The 17,943-nt window shown below is 38.3% G+C and overlaps 4 protein-coding genes and 1 pseudogene across 5 annotated transcripts; 4 read left to right on the forward strand and 1 right to left on the reverse strand.

Annotated features, from left to right (window-relative positions):
* Positions 1-661: 661 nt before the first annotated feature.
* Positions 662-1,597, forward strand: LOC104772416 (uncharacterized). Its single transcript, XM_010497036.2, has one exon. The coding sequence runs from the start codon at positions 662-664 to the stop codon at positions 1,595-1,597; it is 936 nt and encodes a 311-aa protein (XP_010495338.2).
* Positions 1,598-4,385: 2,788 nt separating this feature from the next.
* Positions 4,386-7,644, reverse strand: LOC104770480 (uncharacterized; annotated as a pseudogene). Its single transcript, XR_015592907.1, has 9 exons — positions 7,407-7,644; positions 7,134-7,315; positions 6,926-7,016; positions 6,690-6,835; positions 5,884-6,127; positions 5,698-5,802; positions 5,430-5,612; positions 5,141-5,345; positions 4,386-5,003 (listed from the first exon to the last, which is right to left on the reverse strand). The product of XR_015592907.1 is annotated as an uncharacterized LOC104770480 (transcript).
* A 1,451-nt stretch (positions 7,645-9,095) lies between these two features.
* On the forward strand, positions 9,096-9,854 carry LOC147918692 (uncharacterized). Its single transcript, XM_087503639.1, has one exon. The coding sequence runs from the start codon at positions 9,096-9,098 to the stop codon at positions 9,852-9,854; it is 759 nt and encodes a 252-aa protein (XP_087359765.1).
* Positions 9,855-11,613: 1,759 nt separating this feature from the next.
* On the forward strand, positions 11,614-12,426 carry LOC147918693 (uncharacterized). Its single transcript, XM_087503640.1, has one exon. It carries the CDS (start codon positions 11,614-11,616, stop codon positions 12,424-12,426), a length of 813 nt encoding a protein of 270 aa, XP_087359766.1.
* A 3,369-nt stretch (positions 12,427-15,795) lies between these two features.
* Positions 15,796-16,419, forward strand: LOC147918694 (uncharacterized). Its single transcript, XM_087503641.1, has 2 exons — positions 15,796-16,071; positions 16,144-16,419. The coding sequence occupies exons 1-2, from the start codon at positions 15,796-15,798 to the stop codon at positions 16,417-16,419; spliced, it is 552 nt and encodes a 183-aa protein (XP_087359767.1).
* The last annotated feature ends 1,524 nt before the right edge of the window (positions 16,420-17,943 follow it).

The following is a 17,943-nucleotide window of genomic DNA, read 5'->3' on the forward strand; positions in this document are numbered from 1 at the left end:
ATTTTCTTGTATATTTTTGTTGTTATATGTTGTTTTTGTAAATTATACAAATCATTTATCTTTTTATTTATTGATCAAAAATACATAAAAACAAAAGCATTATTATTTTTAGAAAAAAAAAAACAAAATTTGAATATTTTTTTCTGGTCAATACTGGTCTACGTCGGTCAACTCTGGTCAACGCCGAATTCCAGCAGACCTCGAATGTTTATGGTGTTGCACACATAACCTATGTTTGTTTATGGATGTCCTTATGTGATGATAATAGTTTACGTAGTTAACAAGACATTTAAATTCGGACCGACGTACTATTTCTCCCTCGGAACTATCGTATCTTGCCAGATCCCCATCGATCTTTGATCTCGTTCCAGTTTCCCTTCGAACTTATAATCTCCGTTTATTTCTCCCCGAATTCATACTTCTACGCCTATTTCCCCACCGAACTATGAAACCTCGCATAATTTCCCCATCGTGTTGGTTCTAATGGTTTACTGTTTTGTTTAACCAACTGCTGAACCGTAAAAACCAAATTAAATCAAATTAAACCATATTAAACCGGTTTACAACCCATTTACAACCCGATTAAACTATCTAAACCTAAAAAAACCTAAAAAACACAAAATCCCCAAATCGATTTTGCCCCTTTCTCTCGGTGGTTGCGATGGCGATGGTCCCGGTAAATCCCGTTCCTAATCCGCCTCCTGGAGTAGATTTCGACGCAGAAGCTGAGGATCGCGATGAGTTTCATATCAACAAGTTGGCGACAGATTTTACGGAAGCCGAGGAATCGATTCGTCATAACGTGTACCCAGAAAGCGAAGATGAGGATGAGGAACGTGTTCGTAGTGGTGGTGCGAGTAGGGGGACTCCCATAGTTCGTGGTGATGGTTCAATGTACAAAGGGCAAAGCTTCTACAATGGAATCACTTTTAAGGAGTGTGTTCTCGACTACGCACTTGTATCCGGTTGTAACTTGAAGCAATACAGGTACGATAGAGATAGAATCGGTTTTAAGTGTGTTGGTGCTAAGGGGAAATGTATGTGGAAAGTTTATGCGGCATGTTTGCACAATGAGTCGATGTGGAGGATTACATTGTACACGAACAAGCATATTTGTGTACCTAATGGAGAGTGTGAAATGTTTAAGGTGCCAGTGATAGCTAGGTTGTTTCTAGATAAGATAAGAGAAGAACCGGAATATTACATGCCTTTGAAGATGGAGCAAACTATAATGGAAAAGTGGAAGATATCAGTTACTAGAGGTCAATGTCAAGCTGCTAGGAGAAAGGCATTGGCATTGATAGAGCTTGAATATGACACTCAATTTGAGCGACTCAGAGACTATGGAGCGGAGATATTGGAAGCAAATAAAGGTTATGTTGTAGAGGTAGAGACGGTGAAGAACGAGGCTGGACAGGATGTGTTTAAGCGGTTCTATGTATGCTTTGATGCTCTTAGGAGAACATGGAAACAATCTTGTAGACCACTAATAGGAGTTGATGGTTGTTTCTTGAAAGAAAAGATAAAGGGGCAGTTGCTGGTTGCTTTAGGAAAGGATGCTGACAATGCTATCTACCCAATGGCGACTTGGAGTTAGGTGATGGGGATGGTTACATTATGGTGTCTGATCGACAAAAGGTTAGAATGTGATTTGATATGTTTTATATTTTTGACCAAAGGTTACATTATGGTGTCTGATCATGTTTTCTTTGTTTCAGAGTTTGATTAAAGCTGTTGAGTTAGAGTTACCAAAGATTGAGCATCGAAAATGTGTTAGGCACATTTATGGTAATCTAAAGAAGAGGCATCCGGATAAGAAGCGGCTGAAGAAACTCCTTTGGGATCTAGCTTGGTGCTACAATAGTAAAGACTATGAAGAGGCATTGGAGAGGATCCATGCATACGATAGTAAAGTTTTTGAAGATGTTATGAAGACTAAACCAAAGACTTGGTGTAGGGCGTTCCACAAGCTTGGCAGCTACTGTGAGGATGTGGAAAACAACTCTGTGGAGTCCTTCAATAGCACAATCAACAAGGCAAGAGAGAAGCCATTTGTGGCCATGTTGGAGGCTGTTCGAAGGCTTGCAATGGTTCGGATTGCTAAGCGGTCTGCACTTTCTCATTCGCACGAAGGTTAGTAACATTACACTTCTTTTATCTTTCATTTATTTTGTATTGAATTGTAAAGTGTAATGTGTATTTATGTATTTGTCAGGGATATGCACTCCATATGTGAAACGCTTCTTGGCTGACGAGCATAAGGCAGCTTCTCTGTGCTTTGTACATCCCAGCACAAATGGAGCTTATGAAGTTTACCTGGGATATGACAACACAGAGTCAATTTGAATGAAAGGACTTGTACCTGCATGAAGTTTCAGATATGTGGAATCCCCTGCAAACATGGTTATGGACTGATACTCAAGAAGACATTGGAAGCTGAAGATTACGTGTGTGAATGGTTCCGAACTTTCAAGTGGAAGGAGAATTACACGGAGGGAATTGTTCCACAAAGAGGTCCACGCTATTGGCCTTGCACTGGTGGTGAAAGTGTGCATCCACCACCAAGGGCGGATGATGAAAAGGTAGACAAGAAGAGGAAGAAAGGTGCTCATGAGTCACCTACCAAGAAGAAACCAAAACAAAAGAAGAGAATCATGCATTGTGGGATATGTGGTGCAGCTGATCATAATTGTAGGTACCACCAGAAGAAGAAGAATAAGAAGAATACAACACAGGTTGTTATTTGATATTTGATTATATTTGATATTTGATTAAATTTGATTCTGATATTTGATTAAATTTGATTCTGATATTTCATTAAATTTGTAGGGTGGAACTCAAGTGGAATCTTCTCAAGGTTGTCTTACTCAAGATAAGTAATTGGTGGATGATGTAATGTGGAGGATTAGAACAAGGCAAAGTGTTTTTTTTTTTGTATTATGACCTGTTTCAGAACATATGTTGTTCTGCCTTAGTGTGGTCTTTTGAATCTTATTATTAAGCCTTGTATTTGGCCTTGATGTTCTACTCTTTTGAACAATTGTATGGTCTCTTTTGAACAATGAATTCTACTCTTGTGAACAAATTTGTATGGTCTCTTTGGAACAATAGAAGAGATGTCTATTGATATTTGATTTTGTCTCATAAAAAACAATTAGCTTAACATTGTCATCATATTAGCTTAACATTGGACCATAACAAACAATTAGCTTAACATTGTCATCATGATCATACAACCAAAGAACCTTAACAATTATCATCATATTAGCTTAACTAGACCGATCATGATCATACAACCAAATACTAAAACAATTATCATCCTATTCATCCTTGATTTGAATTCATCTTTAACATCTTCAATCCTCTCAAATATCTCTTTCTCAACCTCCATTACCATCTTCTTGAGAACCTCCATTACCATCTTCTTCTCAAGCTCCATTTGCAGCTCCATTTGCATCTTCTTCTCCTTCATTGTCTCTGATATGAACTCTTTCATTGTCTCCACCTCATCCAACAAAGCATCATCGACCCATTTGAAAATGTGATTGTCATTCATAAGCTAGACCATATACAATTGATTTGGTTATCATTTAGAACCGATCTAATAATAAGCTAGACCATAAACGTGATTGTCATTACCTTATTTCCAGCTGCATACACACACCGAAGGTATCGTCGATTTGGGTTATGGTCGGATTTGGAAGTTTTGGCCACAATTGCTTCTCCACACCAACATCTCTTAGGTACACCAACAACTCTTCCTCTTTCGCGAACATTTGTCGAACAGCTCGAAGATCCAGAGATATTGCTCATGATTTTGAGAGAAATAGAGAGAGATTTCTTATTCAATTTCGATTTTTAGGGTTCTTAGTTTCAATTTGGGGATTTTCGTTTTAAAATAGAAGAAGCAGAAGTCGGGTCGGGTTGTATATTTTACCCGGATTCTAAATTGGTTTCACACCGGTTTAACATGGGTTTCTATCGGGTTTTGTACCAAAACCGTGTAATTGTGGTTCGGTGGGGAAATAGGCGTAGAAGTATGAATTCGGGAGGAAATAAACGGAGATTATAAGTTCGAAGGGAAACTGGAACGAGATCAAAGATCGATGTGTTGGCATATACTTCAAGTAGCTGACAATCATTTTTCCAATATTTTTCTTGCAAGTCTTTTTTTTCTTCTTTCTGTTAAATTTGTCATTGTCCCTTTGCAAATGCACGCCTGCACATGTCTGGACACGCCCCTGCATGTGGCATTGTCTCTTACCTTGGGTTTAAGACATATTCATTTCCATTACCCAAGTGTTGATTATCTCGTTAAGTGGAAAGATTCATAAGGGCAAACAACAAAAGCTGGACCAGATTGTTCGATTCTCATAACACACTAGTTTTGTAGACAGACAATCTCAAAGTTTCAACTTTAATATGAGCTTTACAAACCCACAAAATTGTTCATCGAAATTATTTTTCTCGTGTCCCTCAATATTTTTTCTCTTCCTTGCTGAATAACTACAAATGAGTCTACATTTTGTATGCTTTTGTGGTCAACCCGAAACCGAATGGGTATAACGGGTCGTAATGCAGGTCGCCAACATTCATAGGTAGCTGCTTCACTGACTTAAACCACGTCCTAGCCAACTTTCCAGTGAACCCATAATCACCAAACAGAGCATCAGCCACTCCTTGACCTTCTGTTCCCGGAAGCCAAGCCGCCACAAGGGCATCTATGGTCGAAACATAAGGCTGAATCACCACAGGACGGCCAGAGACCACAACCACCACACACTTCATGGATCCACACACGTTCCCGATTGTGCTTGGACCAGGATCACTTATGGTCAGGTTCGTGCTGTCCCCAAACATTTCAGCATAAGGTGGCTCGCCAACAACCACAATGGCATAGTCAAATTTACCGGACTTGACGAAGTTCGCATCAGGGTTTTCACTGTAGACGACTTGTGTAGTTGGAGCCACTGTGCTCTTAACAGCAGCAAGGATCGTTGTACCTGTAAGTAATTAAACCAAAGTCAAGAATGTATACATCTATGGTATTATCTCGTACGATGAGTGGGCAGACCTAGCTAATGCTGTGGTTGCAATCGAACCAAAAAAAGGTGAAACAGAAGTTTTTGAGTAAACATACCAACAGTGTGGTCGCTGCCTTTAAGTCCTTGCCAGGTGATAGTCCAGCCACCACATTGATAACCCAAGTTATCAGCATGTGTTCCGGCGACAAGAATCTTCCCTGTTTTCTTAGGCAAAGGAAGCAGCGGTTTAGCCCCTTTCTTACCATTCTTGAGCAGCACTAGAGATTTCCTCACGGCTTCACGAGCTAGTTCTCTGTGTTCCTGTTCAAGTGAATTATTCAGTTATATACAGATGATTTTGTAATGATTGGTACAGTAGCTTAACATAGGTCAAACATAACAGACCTTACTACCAAGCTGGTTGGCAAAGCTGAGATCAGCCAGTGGTTCCTCAAAGAGTCCCATTGTGAATTTCACCCTTAAGATTCTCTTCACAGCGTCATCGATCCTGCTAATCGGAATAAGCTTTTTCTGAATCTGACTGTTGATTTCATCTATGAACTCGGTGTAGTTGTACGGCACCATTATCTGCAATGAAAGAGACATACAACAATTAAGTAACCATGGAGCGCATACCAAAGATACTTAAGGTAGAGTCACTTTTGAGACCAACCATGTCAATTCCAGCGCTGATTCCCGCGTAAACAGAGTAAGAATAGTTAAGATGCGGAGGAGTCGTGATCCTATCAATTCCCTGCCAATCCGAGATGACAAAACCCTGCAGCAAAACAGAAAGAAGGGCTTTAGGACCAAAAGCATAGAAAGATCAAATGCATCCACAAGTATCATTATTTCTTACTCTGAACTTCAACTTGTTCTTGAGGAAGCCCGTGACAAGTTCCTTGTTGGCATGCATTCTCAAACCGTTCCAGGCAGAGTAAGACACCATGATTGTTGCAACACCCTTGTTCACAGCGTTGTAATATGCAGGCATGTGAATTCCGAACAGCCCCTTCGCGTCAATCACTGTGTTGTTCTCGTCAATCCCTCTTACTGTACCTCCATCTCCAACAAAATGTTTAGCACAAGCCGCGACCTTTGACCTGTAACAGTCACAAGCACATTTCGGTAAGTAAATGAAATATGTGTGTTGGTACACTAATTGATTGATTAATTTATGACTGAAATGAATACTACTCAAAACAATATACTAATAGTTTCAGTCAGACATAAACTCATTTTCTCTCCCCCACATGTGAAAGATATTAATAAGTAGGACATGGACTGTTTAGATGATGAAGGGATAAATTCACACTGGTCCTACAGTGGAAGAAAATTCAAACCACGACTCTTAAAGAACCTGTCTGAACCCACTATAGATAGACTTAAAACGTAGCACATGGGCAGGCCAATCACTAATCGCCACACAGGCTTTGCACTTGTAATATTGACAACCACGTTCTAAATGAAAGCACGCGTGAGTATGACCTAAGAATTTTCACTTTGAATTTAAAGACTCAACGTACCCAAATCTAGTTGAAAAAGAAAGCAAGTCAACATGAATTATTGCCTTAATTGCATATTCATACAGGTAGCTTTAAGTTCTCATAGTAATTATCCAAAAACATATCACAAAGGATTTATTACAGGCAAAAAGATACTTACTTTCCACCGACAAAGGGAACAACACCCCTACGCTTGGTAGGAAGATCACCTTGCAAACCAGGTATAATCTCAGTCATCTGTTGGACAATTTTATAGTCCTCGCTGTAACTCTCATAGCATCTTCCCCATCTTGGATCTCTACATACCTGTCAAACCATATCCCCATTGCATAAATATTAATTAAGCAAACAAGTTTTCTGCAATGATTCCAAACATGTAAACTTCAATATACTTACTGCAATACACGGAGCAAAGGCGTATGGGATTCCGGTCGCTCTAACTTCAAGCGCGGTTGCTTCCCCAATCCTCTTAAGAAGGCTAGGATCCCTACAAAATTAATCAAAATACACAAACATAAACTTGTTTCAGTTTCATCGCCATACATTAAATTCCTTTTGACTTTGTCATAAACAGAGTAAAGGCACTTCTAGGACAAGTACTTGCCTTGTGACTCCAAGGCCTACATTGTGTGGGAAAATAGTAGCGCCATAGACATTGTTGTGACCGTGAACAGCATCAATACCGTAGATCAAGAGCCGCCTTTTGAATCCCATTGACCATGTTCACCCAAGTTTCAGGAGTCGCCTTTTCCGAAGGCACACTTCCTCCTCCACTCAAGACACTCCCTACACCACAAACAACCCACAGTGTCAAACTCATTTAGACAACACATCAAACACTTAACAATACATAATTTCTCAAAACTCTTCTTCTTACCGATGAAGTATTTCTGCATAGCTTCAGGAGTTGCAACGCTGCGTTCGATCTGAACCATCTGACCAATCTTCTCTTGGAGAGTCATACGGTTCATCAAATCCCTGATTCTTGCACCCAAAGGCTGCTTTGGGTCCTTGTACTTCAAAGTACCCTCAGCAGCAGCCACGGCACAACACAGCAGCACAAGACATAACACTTTACTCAGAGTCCCCATTTCTCTTCTTCTCAATACAACTGCAGAGAATCAGATCTAAAGCTATTAGTCACAGGAACTGTTCCATTGTAGTCTTGTAGATCAAATCAATTATAGCAAGAAACAATGGTCAGCTGAAGAATCTAAAAGTTAAACACAAACACTTGACAAATCTGAAAACTTTAGCTGAATACAAGAAGCTACATTAACAGAACGAGCTGAAAAATCAAATCTTTCTTCATTATTTTTAAGATACTAACCGGTTTTTGAGAAACTAAATAAAAATCAGATCTTTATTGACCAGTGAAGAAAAGAAGAAGACCAAAGATGAGATGTGTGAAAATGGGAAAGAAGAACAAACATTAAAGCATCTTTTACGGTGTTGGTACATACAAGAGAAACAGAAGAAGAGATTTGAAATCAATAAGAAAAGAAGACGAGGAAGCAAAGGATAAAAGAAAGCTTACAGTCTTGGAAATGGTATCTTCTTCTTGGAACTGTAGAATGATCTCTCCTCTCAAGGAAGGAGACGATAGTAGTGATGATAGCAGCAGCAGAGGAGAGAGAGAGAGAGATCTAGAGAAGTGTGCTGTTGCTGCTGCTGCTTCTTCGTGCTACCTTCGTGTTTTAATAACACTGGAAAAGTTGCTCTCCTTTTCCCACATGGATTTTTCTCTTTTTACTTTTTCGTTCAAGATTTTTATAGAAAAATATTTGTTTCTAAGTTTTTTTTGTCTTTTGTCATTTTGTACTATGGCAAAAGATTAGCAACGGCTCTTCACATTATTCACATACAAAACGAATTTTTTGATTTTTTCTTTTAAGGATTCTTAATTATATTTTGGTTAACTATCAAATGAAGAGAAAGCATGAAAAATAATTTCTAGACTGAATTATTATCCACTCTCAGGAGGAGTAGTCACGAGTCTTAAAGTTCGGCACGAATTAGTGGGATAATAATCATACACTCAAGAAAAGGCACATGTCATCAAATTTCGTATGACTGAACACATAAATGCTACTTATCAAGATTCATATCAAAACCATACTGCTCTGTTTCACGAAGAGTATTATTTTGACATATTTCATAAATTAAAAAAATAGATTAATTTAGTTATAAATTAAAAGTAAAACTAAAAAAACTAATTAAAAATATAAAATAATGCTTGAAAATTGTAAAAGTGACACTCTTTGTAAAATAGAAGAAATATTAAAAATATCCTAGAAAGTTTTATTTTTGTTGTAAAAACGTTATGAAATTGCTACAAGTAAAGAAATTTCTACAATAAAATATAGAAAGGGCTAAGAATTTGGAATGGCGGCGCTGCTAGGGTTTGGCGATCATAAGGGCGATTTCTCACGATAATTCTTTAGAGTTTCTTGATCTGGTTTGTCCTCTAGATTGGAGTGACAAACATTCTTTCTAGCACACTGCTACGATTTTTTACAGTTTTTATCTTCTGTTTGAGGGTTTGGGTCTTACAAGGCTTGAATCGATGTCTAGATCCGATTTCGTACGAAGGAGCCGGAAGGAGCCGATGGTGAAAGGAGGCCAGGATGAGGAGGAAAAGGGAGTGATTAGGATTCTGAAATTTGATTTTTCGGATCTGATTGACAAGTTTAAAAACTCCTTGGTTGGAAGAATGTTTCATCTGGAGGGTAGGAGTATCGAGGCTCTTCTTGCTTTTATGCCAAAAGAATGTATCTGGGATGTAGAAGGAAGAGTTCAGGGCACAGATCTAGGGAATAGGAAATTCCAATTTTATTTCAATAATGAAGAGGATCTTCTTAAGGTTTTACAGCGGAGGCCATGTCACTTTAACCGGTGGAGTTTCTCCCTCGAGCGATGGGAAACGAATATACGGGAGGATTTTCCAAATACAATGCTATTCTGGGTACATGTTAAGGGTGTTCCAACGATATACAAGAAGGACCAAACTTACAGGGGAATCGGTCAGGCCCTAGGGTCGGTCATGGCAGTAGATGTAGAGGGTGCTAAGGTCCAAGTTTCAGTCAATGGTGATAATCCTCTACAGTTTGAAAGTAAGGTGGTTTTTGATAATGGGGGGAGTGTGAATGTTACTTTGCACTATGACGGTCTTCACCGATACTGTTTTACCTGTAAACGAATATCACATGAAGAAAGGACATGTCCTAAGCTCTATGAACTAGAACGTTTAAGGAATAAATCACTACGAGCTTCTTCATTATTGTCAGACTCTCAGAGAGGAAGAGGTATCGATCATACGGCATAGGGGAGGAGCAAGCTGAATCTTCGGCACATGTCAGGAGAAATATCGTAAGTGGCTTTGATCAAAGAGGAAGAAGGACGGATTCTGATCTTTGTCAAGAGCTAAGAGAAAAGAGAACATCTAGGAGCAAGGGTGTGTGGAAAAGACTGGAGCAGTACAATTCCAAAGACAATCCCCGATATCGGGAGAGGTTCCACCCTTATGTAAGGGAGAGATATCCGGAAAGAAATAAGTACTCGGAGAGGGCCTATGAAAGAAATGATGGATATCAAAAGAGATCCTGGGGCAACTATCAGGAAACTCGGTATGTTGCAAAACAGGATGGATGAGGTTATAATAGAGATTCAGCGGAAACTTCAGACTCTCAAAGAACATTATCAGAAATCTATAGGACAGGGAACCAGTTGTCATCGTCATGGAAAGGGCAACATTCAAGCTATGAGGGAAGAAAAGGGGTATATTATGATGCTCATAGGCGAAATTCCAACAAAAAGCTGGGTTGCCAAGATAAAGAGTTGGGGGAGTTGATCCAAGTAGGTCTGAGAAGTCCTGATTCGAAAAGGTTTTTACTCAAAAACAGGGGATCTCCTCACAACCTCCTGAATGTTCAGAGAAAACAGAGCTTAAAAACATTGCAATGGCTGGAAAGGAATTAAACATTGTAGTAGGAGCAGAGGCCCATAATAAAGCTACAGCAGATCAAGATACAGTAATGGACAATGCTTTGCACATGGATGAGGATATGATCGACAATGATGATTTACTTGATGAGGAGGATCCACCAGTGGATGACTATCTACGAGAAGCTGGTATTTTATATGATTCTACTGACCTTGAGGAGACAATGCCACCGGGTGAGGAACAAATTGAGGCTATCTCACAGCTATCCCCGATTACAAGATCAAAATCTCAGTCCATCCTCAAGAAGGTAAATGATAAAGACAAAGCTAAGGAGAAAATGAAGAAAAACAAGGAGAAAGCAGAGATGCCAATGCCTCCTCCAGCGATCGCAGGATCTGGACGAGCAAAGGCTGCAACTACAAGAAAAGAAGAGGGAGAAGATCGGAGAAGAACCCGAGGAGCCCTGATATTTCAGGAGTGGCTTCTAAAAAATTGAATGCGTTACGAATCCGACAGTCCCCGAAGAAGAAGCAAGGCGCGGTGCGTTCAAAAACAAACACTATCCCTCGTGTTGAGGTGTTTCCTTCTGCTATAAGCAAGAAGTCTGCTGTTAATTCCGGTTTGGTGGTGTCCCAGAAACCACCCAGTTCTCAGATATGAATACAATCGCCTGGAACTGTCAAGGGGCGGGTGCTTACTTGACTTCAGAGCATCTTAAAGAGCTCAATAGATATTTTTTTCCATCTTTTCTTTTTCTTTCAGAAACAAAAAACAATTTTTCTTTTATGCAAGATATTCAGATTTCTTTAGGTTTTGATAATTTATATACCGTGGATCCAGCTGGGAGAAGCGGAGGTTTAGCTTTGTTATATATGAACTCTTCCAATGTGACTATCCTTTACTCAGATAATCGGTTGATCGACATTGAAACGTCTCTGGACGGACACAAAGTCTTCATGACTTTTGTGTATGGAGACCCCATGGTGGCAAACCGAGAGGAGGTATGGGAGAGGTTAACGAGATTCGGGCTTACAAGGAATGGTCCCTGGTTTATGATAGGAGATTTCAATGAGATTATTGGGAATCAAGAAAAAAAAGGAGGCAAAAAAGAGCTGAGTCAACTTTTCTTCCTTTTCGAAACATGTTGGCTAATTGTGGGATGATTGATTTCCCTTACAAAGGGAATTTTTTCTCATGGGTTGGCAAAAGAAGGAACCGCAAGAGAGTCCGCTATAGACTAGATCGAGCTATTGGAAATGAGGAATGGCACCAAACCTTTTCCCACACAAGTGTGGAGTATCTTAAGTTATGGGGATCAAATCATCGGCCTGTTTTGGCTAGAATTGCTTCAAATAACCGTCGAAGGCAAAAAAGTTTCAAATTTGATAAATGCTGTTTTGGTAAACAGGGATTTAAAAACACTGTTAAGGCGGGCTGGGGCGAGTTAACTATCGAGGGTCCAGCTGATGTTTACTCGAAGATAGTTGCTTGTCGAAAGGCAATCTCCTTGTGGAAAAGAGAGAATCCAGGAAATGCGAAACAAAATATAGAGTCTATAAAGGATAAATTATATCAAGCGCAGGATAACGATTCGCTGACCTTGGAGGAAGAACTAGAGCTGAAATGGCAACTCTGTGCTGCTTTTCGGGAGGAAGAACTGTATTGGAAACAGAAGAGTAGAGTCACTTGGCTAAAAGAGAGTGATAGGAACACAAAATTTTTTCATGCTACTACGAAACAACGAAGAGCCCAAAACCGCATTTGTAGCTTAACAAATAGTGATGGAGTTCTGGTGGAGTCGGAGGATGGCATTGAGCAAGTGGCAACCCAGTACTTTCAGAATCTATTTTCCGCTTCAAACATTTCAGGGGTAGATGAGGTTCTAAGACATGTCAAAACAAAGGTCACGCCTGATATTAATGCAGTGCTGATTGGTCCTCCATCGAATGGATAGATAAGAAAAGCTGTGTTCAGCATTAACCCGGATAAAGCACCTGGCCCTGACGGGATGACAAGTCTTTTTTTCCAGCGGTTTTGGAAGCTAATCAGCAAGGATATAATTAAAATGGTTAAGGACTTCTTTGAGACGGGTTCGTTTGATCCAAGACTGAATGAGACAAATATCTGCATGATTCCCAAGAATGAAAGGCCTCGAGCAATGGGTGAATTCAGACCTATCAGCTTATGTAATGTAAGTTATAAGATTATCTCAAAAGTTCTTTCAAACCGACTGCGAAAAGCCCTCCCGAAGCTGATCTCGGAGACTCAATCAGCCTTTGTGGCTAGACGCTTGATTACAGACAACATCCTGCTAGCTCAGGAGAATTTTCACACCTTACGCACAAATCCAATGTGCAGATCAAAGTTCCTCGCCATTAAGACCGACATGAGCAAGGCATATGACCGCGTAGAATGGGATTTTTTGGAAAAACTTATGAGCAAGTTGGGGTTTGATAATAAATGGATTTCGATGATGATGTGTTGTATATCATCAGTCTCTTATAAAGTGCTTATTAATGGGGAGGCAAAAGGAAATATAATCCCTACAAGAGGATTACGCCAAGGCGACCCGCTATCCCCTTTTCTATCACTACAAGAAAATAGTTATATTGAGACGTATTTTTGAGACAAAAAAATTTCGTCACAAATTTGTGACACTTTAAATACGATATTATGACTAAATTTATTTGTCACAAATCCATAGTATTTTCGTCACTATATTATGACGGAAAAAACCAGTAACAAAAGTTTGTCACAATTAGTGACGAATATGCTACGATAATATTAATCGTCACTCTTATGACTATATTGTGACCAATATGTTGTTGAAAATTAGTTATGAACTTAAAACCGATATACAAGTCACAGTTTGTGACATTAAAATGAATAAACATTAGTCATAAAATAGTATAAATTGTTATGTCATTTATACAAAACCCATTAAGTCAAGTGTCTAACCCTAATTTAGCAAGACTTATTTAAGAGATGATTAGGGTTTTATTCTTTATAATTTCGTGCCTCTTAAACCTAGAGAGAGAGAGAGAGAGAGTAAACCATTTGAGAGAAAGAGAACAAAGAGCCATAGTTGAAATTAAGGACAGATCTTACATGTCCTAGGAGATGGTGGTTAACAAGAGGTAAACAGACTCTTTTATGGACGAATTTTGGTGAGCAATTTCCCAACCCATAGATGTAAGTTTTCCCCAAAGGATTTTGTAACCTTTTCTGTAGATTAAAAGTTATACATGTTTTCTCAAACCTATTATGCGCAGATCCGCAAATTAACATCAGTCATCTTGTGAAATCGTTTCCCACTGCTACAAATTGAAATCATGATATTTTGTGACTATCATAATGTCCAATCTTATCATTAGAAGTTAGTTTCAAATTGTCACAAGTTATTACTAAAAAATTCATTGCATATGATAAAAATTATAACTAAAAAATTAATCTCAAAACAATCTTATTTTTTAAAATTTATAAATCATACAAATTTTTTATAATCATAAACATTGGATATACATTATAAGCTATCTTTATTCTTACAAAGAAAATAAATCACAAATTCGACCAGATGCACATATTTCATCATAACTTTCATATTATAACTCCTATGGAAACAATCTCAAGATCTCTGAAAAGGTAAGACTCAGATCTTTCCAACGGCGGGTAGATCAGCTTCTGGTGATTTATTGAGTATTTGTTAAAAATTTGCGACAAATTTTAATTATCATTTGTGACCATTTGAGACTATAGTTTCGTAATAATAAGATACATAATTAAAACGTTATTTTGAACACAAATTGTAACGATTTAAAGACGTTTTGTTAGTATGTAATTGAGACAATTTTGTTACTTTTTGTGTCGTAATCATTGATGACAAAATGGTTACTAATATATTCGTCGCAACTCTTGTGACGTTTTTGTTACAAATAAAAATTTGTGACCATTGTATAGCAACCATTCAAAAATTGTCACAAATTCGTAACAATGTTTATATTGTGACTAAATACTTTTTATTGTGACTAAATATTTTGTCTTAATAAAATTATTTTCTTGTAGTGTATTCATTTTCTGTACATAGGCTTTGATAGCACAACTTCAACATGCCGAGGAGGAAGGGAAGATAAATGGGTTAAAAATAGCTCAAGGGAGTCCTCCGGTGTTGCATTTACTCTTCGCCGATGACAGCCTATTCTTCGTTAAAGCTGATCTCCAGCAATGTGCTGAGCTTCTTTGGATCATAAACAGTTATGGGAAAGCTTCAGGGCAGCAGCTGAACAAGGAAAAATTGGTAATACTGTTTGGCAACAAGGTCAATCAAACCACTAAATCGAATTTAAAGCGAGAGATTGGTATCTCAAAAGAAGGTGGTATGGGAACTTATTTGGGTCTACCGGAGACGATATGTGGTTCCAAGCAACAAGTTTCTGCTTTTGTCCAAGACAGATTAAACGCCAGGATAAACTCATGGTCGGCAAAATTTCTATCTAAAGGCGGTAAGGAAGTCTTGATCAAGTCAGTAGCACAAGCCCTACCAACTTATGTTATGTCATGTTTTCTGCTTCCCCAACAAATAGTAAACAAACTTAGAGGAGCAATTGCTAGATTCTAGTGGAGTACCAAGAATAATAACAAAGGGTTGCATTGGGTGGCATGGGACAAAATCTCTGTCCCGCTGGACAAAGGTGGGCTTGGCTTTTGGGAGTTAAAAGAATTCAATCTGGCTTTACTTGCTAAACAATTATGGAGATTGCTGCGGTATCCGGATTCTTTACTTAGTCGTGTACTGAAGGGGCGATATTATAGGTATTCAAATCCTATAGATGTAAACAGAGCAAATTCCCCATCATTTGGGTGGAGAAGCATAATGGCTGCAAAACCCCTACTTACAACAGGGTCTCCGAAAAAATATTAGATCGGGCTTTAACACCCGCGTTTGGTTGGATAATTGGATTCCTACCATCCCTGCGAGACCAGCGAAGGATAGAGGTTTTGTTCGAGATCCAAATGCGTATGTGAATCACCTAATAGACTTTGAGTCGAAGACATGGCAGCTGAATAAGTTATAGGAACTGGTGGATCCACAAGATATTCCACTAATCACTGGTCTTCAACCTAGTAAGAGGTTCATGGTGGATGACTATGTTTGGAGCTTCACAAAAAATCGGGTCAGTATACGGTCAGGTCGGGTTATGCTATTGCTACTCAGTCGAGTCAGGAGGTTATTGAGCCGAGCACTACCAGGTTGAAGAGCCAAGTCTAGAAACTGAAGACGTCGAGAAAGATTAAACATTTTTTGTGGCAAGCGGTCTCAGGCTTCATGGCAGCTAATAGTAAACTGGTTGATCGTCATTGCGGTTCAGATAGATCGTGTTTTAGATGTGGCGGAGAGGAGGAAACAATAAACCATATCCTTTTCGAATGTCCTCCAGCCATTCAGGTTTGGGTGTTGTCAAGCATCGCTAATCCTCCGGGGGTCTTCCCGAGCGATTCCATTTTTTGGAATTTCGACTATCTTCTATGGCGAGCCAAAGAACAGGGGGTAACAGAAGAGCAACTTGAGGAGTTTCCCTGGATTTTGTGGTACCTTTGGAAGGCAAGGAATGAGAAAAAGTTCAATGGAAAAGATGTATCCCCTTTAGATACTTTGAATCTGGCAACGTCATAGGCTTTAGCGTGGAAATTAGCCCAGGTAGTCGAAGCTGTAGAAGACTCGGATGATGAGCAGCCAGAGGATGGGGAGGTTGACGAGGATATTATAGGTGATGTGCGGTGCCAACTTGATGTTTCCTGGGATACTAATGATTTGTATGCAGGAGTAGGCTTTGTGTTGCAGAGTACAGAGACCTACTTTGGTTTAAAAAACATGAGAAGACATCTCTCAGTCCTTCATTCCGAACTAGAGGCGCTACTACTATGGGCGATGGAATCAGCATTACAGTGAGATCTTTTCTCGGTTCATTTTGAAACTGATTGTATGGCTATTACCAAAATCATTAAAGAGTTGGATGAGTGGCCTAGCTTTTTCACGGAGTTAGATAGATTTCGAAATTTGAGAGTTAAATTTTTGGTTTTTTTATCTCACATATTTTTCGTTCTTTAAATGTCCATGCCGATCTCCTTGCCAAAGGGGCTAGAGCACGAGGTTTGTTATTTTTCCATATAGAATTGAGAGTTCCGGAGTGGTTGGCTCTAGAAACCAATCTTTACGATCTTAATTAATAAAGTATGGGGTTTTGGGGTAAAAAAAAAAAAAAGTTCTACAATATATTTATTGAGACTTGAGAACCATACATCTAAATAATACTATAAGAATTTTACAAAGATATTTGTTTAATACATTAGGTTACCTTAAATTCTACAATATTTCATTATATTTGAGAGAGAGAGAGTTAAGCAAACTGTATTCGAAGAAAATTATATAAATGAACAAATTATATTTAAAAAGAAAAACTCTAGGCTTACGACTTTAGTTAAATTGGGTCAAACGGTTCAGTTAATCGGTTTTAAGAAATTGTGTGTAGTTGTTATAAGTTCTACACAAACAGACGCTTTTATTAGGTTTACATTTTTTTTTTTTGACCATAGCATCAAATTACAATTTTAAATCGACCAAGTATGCTGTTTTTTTTCTTTTTTTTTTTTTGTCGTCTAAACTCCATATATGATATACCAAGTATGCTGTTTATTAGATCAGAAATCATGTAATAATATATATATATATATATATATATATATATATATATATATATATATAATCAACAATGTGTGGCAAATGGCAATGGCATGTTTGAGTGGATAATAATGAAATAGAAGAAGAGATGAGATATTTGTTATTGACTTATTAGCATCGGTCTTCGCCTGGGACAACTCATTAAAATCATATGGGAGACCGTGTTAAGATTCCTCTCGCAGGTCCCAGGTTTACCCACAAACGTTCTCATTTTGCTTTCCAGATCTCTTATAACGGCTACAATTTCTCACTTTCTTTTTTATTCTTTTGGTCTTATAACGACTAGTCTCTTTTTCTTTTTTTTTGTATGTTATCGTTGATCTATGGTTTTTAACGTTTTGCAATACTAATTTCAAACATAAGACGAAGTAACAAACCGAGTACGTAGCGGATACGTGATATATAAACATCGAGTAACATGTGTCCGAGACTTGAAATTAGAAAAGGTGGACTGGTGTTAGTCCGAGACTTGTCTTGCTCTTGTAGGATTTTGTGAGTTTCGTCTAGGATGGAGATGAGCAGAGCCGGACTTGAGTATAGTTTTTTTGAAACATTTGAATGGGCCCCAACTTCAAAGGGGCTCCACTTTTTCTTTTTGTTCATTATATATGTGTATAATGCAACAAAAAATATAAAGATATCACATTAAAATAAAGTTTGATGAATAAATTTCTAACAAAAAATTAAAATAATTATTTTTTAAAAAATTAAGTTGTTATTTTTTTTTAAAATCAC

The sequence above is a fragment of the Camelina sativa genome, chromosome 20, assembly GCF_030686135.1.
Source record: "Camelina sativa cultivar CO46 ecotype springtype chromosome 20, ASM3068613v1".
In the NCBI taxonomy this organism is placed as follows: domain Eukaryota; kingdom Viridiplantae; phylum Streptophyta; class Magnoliopsida; order Brassicales; family Brassicaceae; genus Camelina; species Camelina sativa.

Bases quoted from the DNA above. Each gene is read 5' to 3' on its own strand.
- LOC104772416 (XM_010497036.2), top strand. From the start codon at position 662: ATGGCGATGGTCCCGGTAAATCCCGTTCCTAATCCGCCTCCTGGAGTA.
- LOC147918693 (XM_087503640.1), top strand. From the start codon at position 11,614: ATGTTGGCTAATTGTGGGATGATTGATTTCCCTTACAAAGGGAATTTT.
- LOC147918694 (XM_087503641.1), top strand. From the start codon at position 15,796: ATGGCAGCTAATAGTAAACTGGTTGATCGTCATTGCGGTTCAGATAGA. The intron at 16,072-16,143 runs GCAAGGAATGAG...GCAACGTCATAG, and splicing joins TTTTGTGGTACCTTTGGAAG to GCTTTAGCGTGGAAATTAGC.
- LOC147918692 (XM_087503639.1), top strand. From the start codon at position 9,096: ATGTCTAGATCCGATTTCGTACGAAGGAGCCGGAAGGAGCCGATGGTG.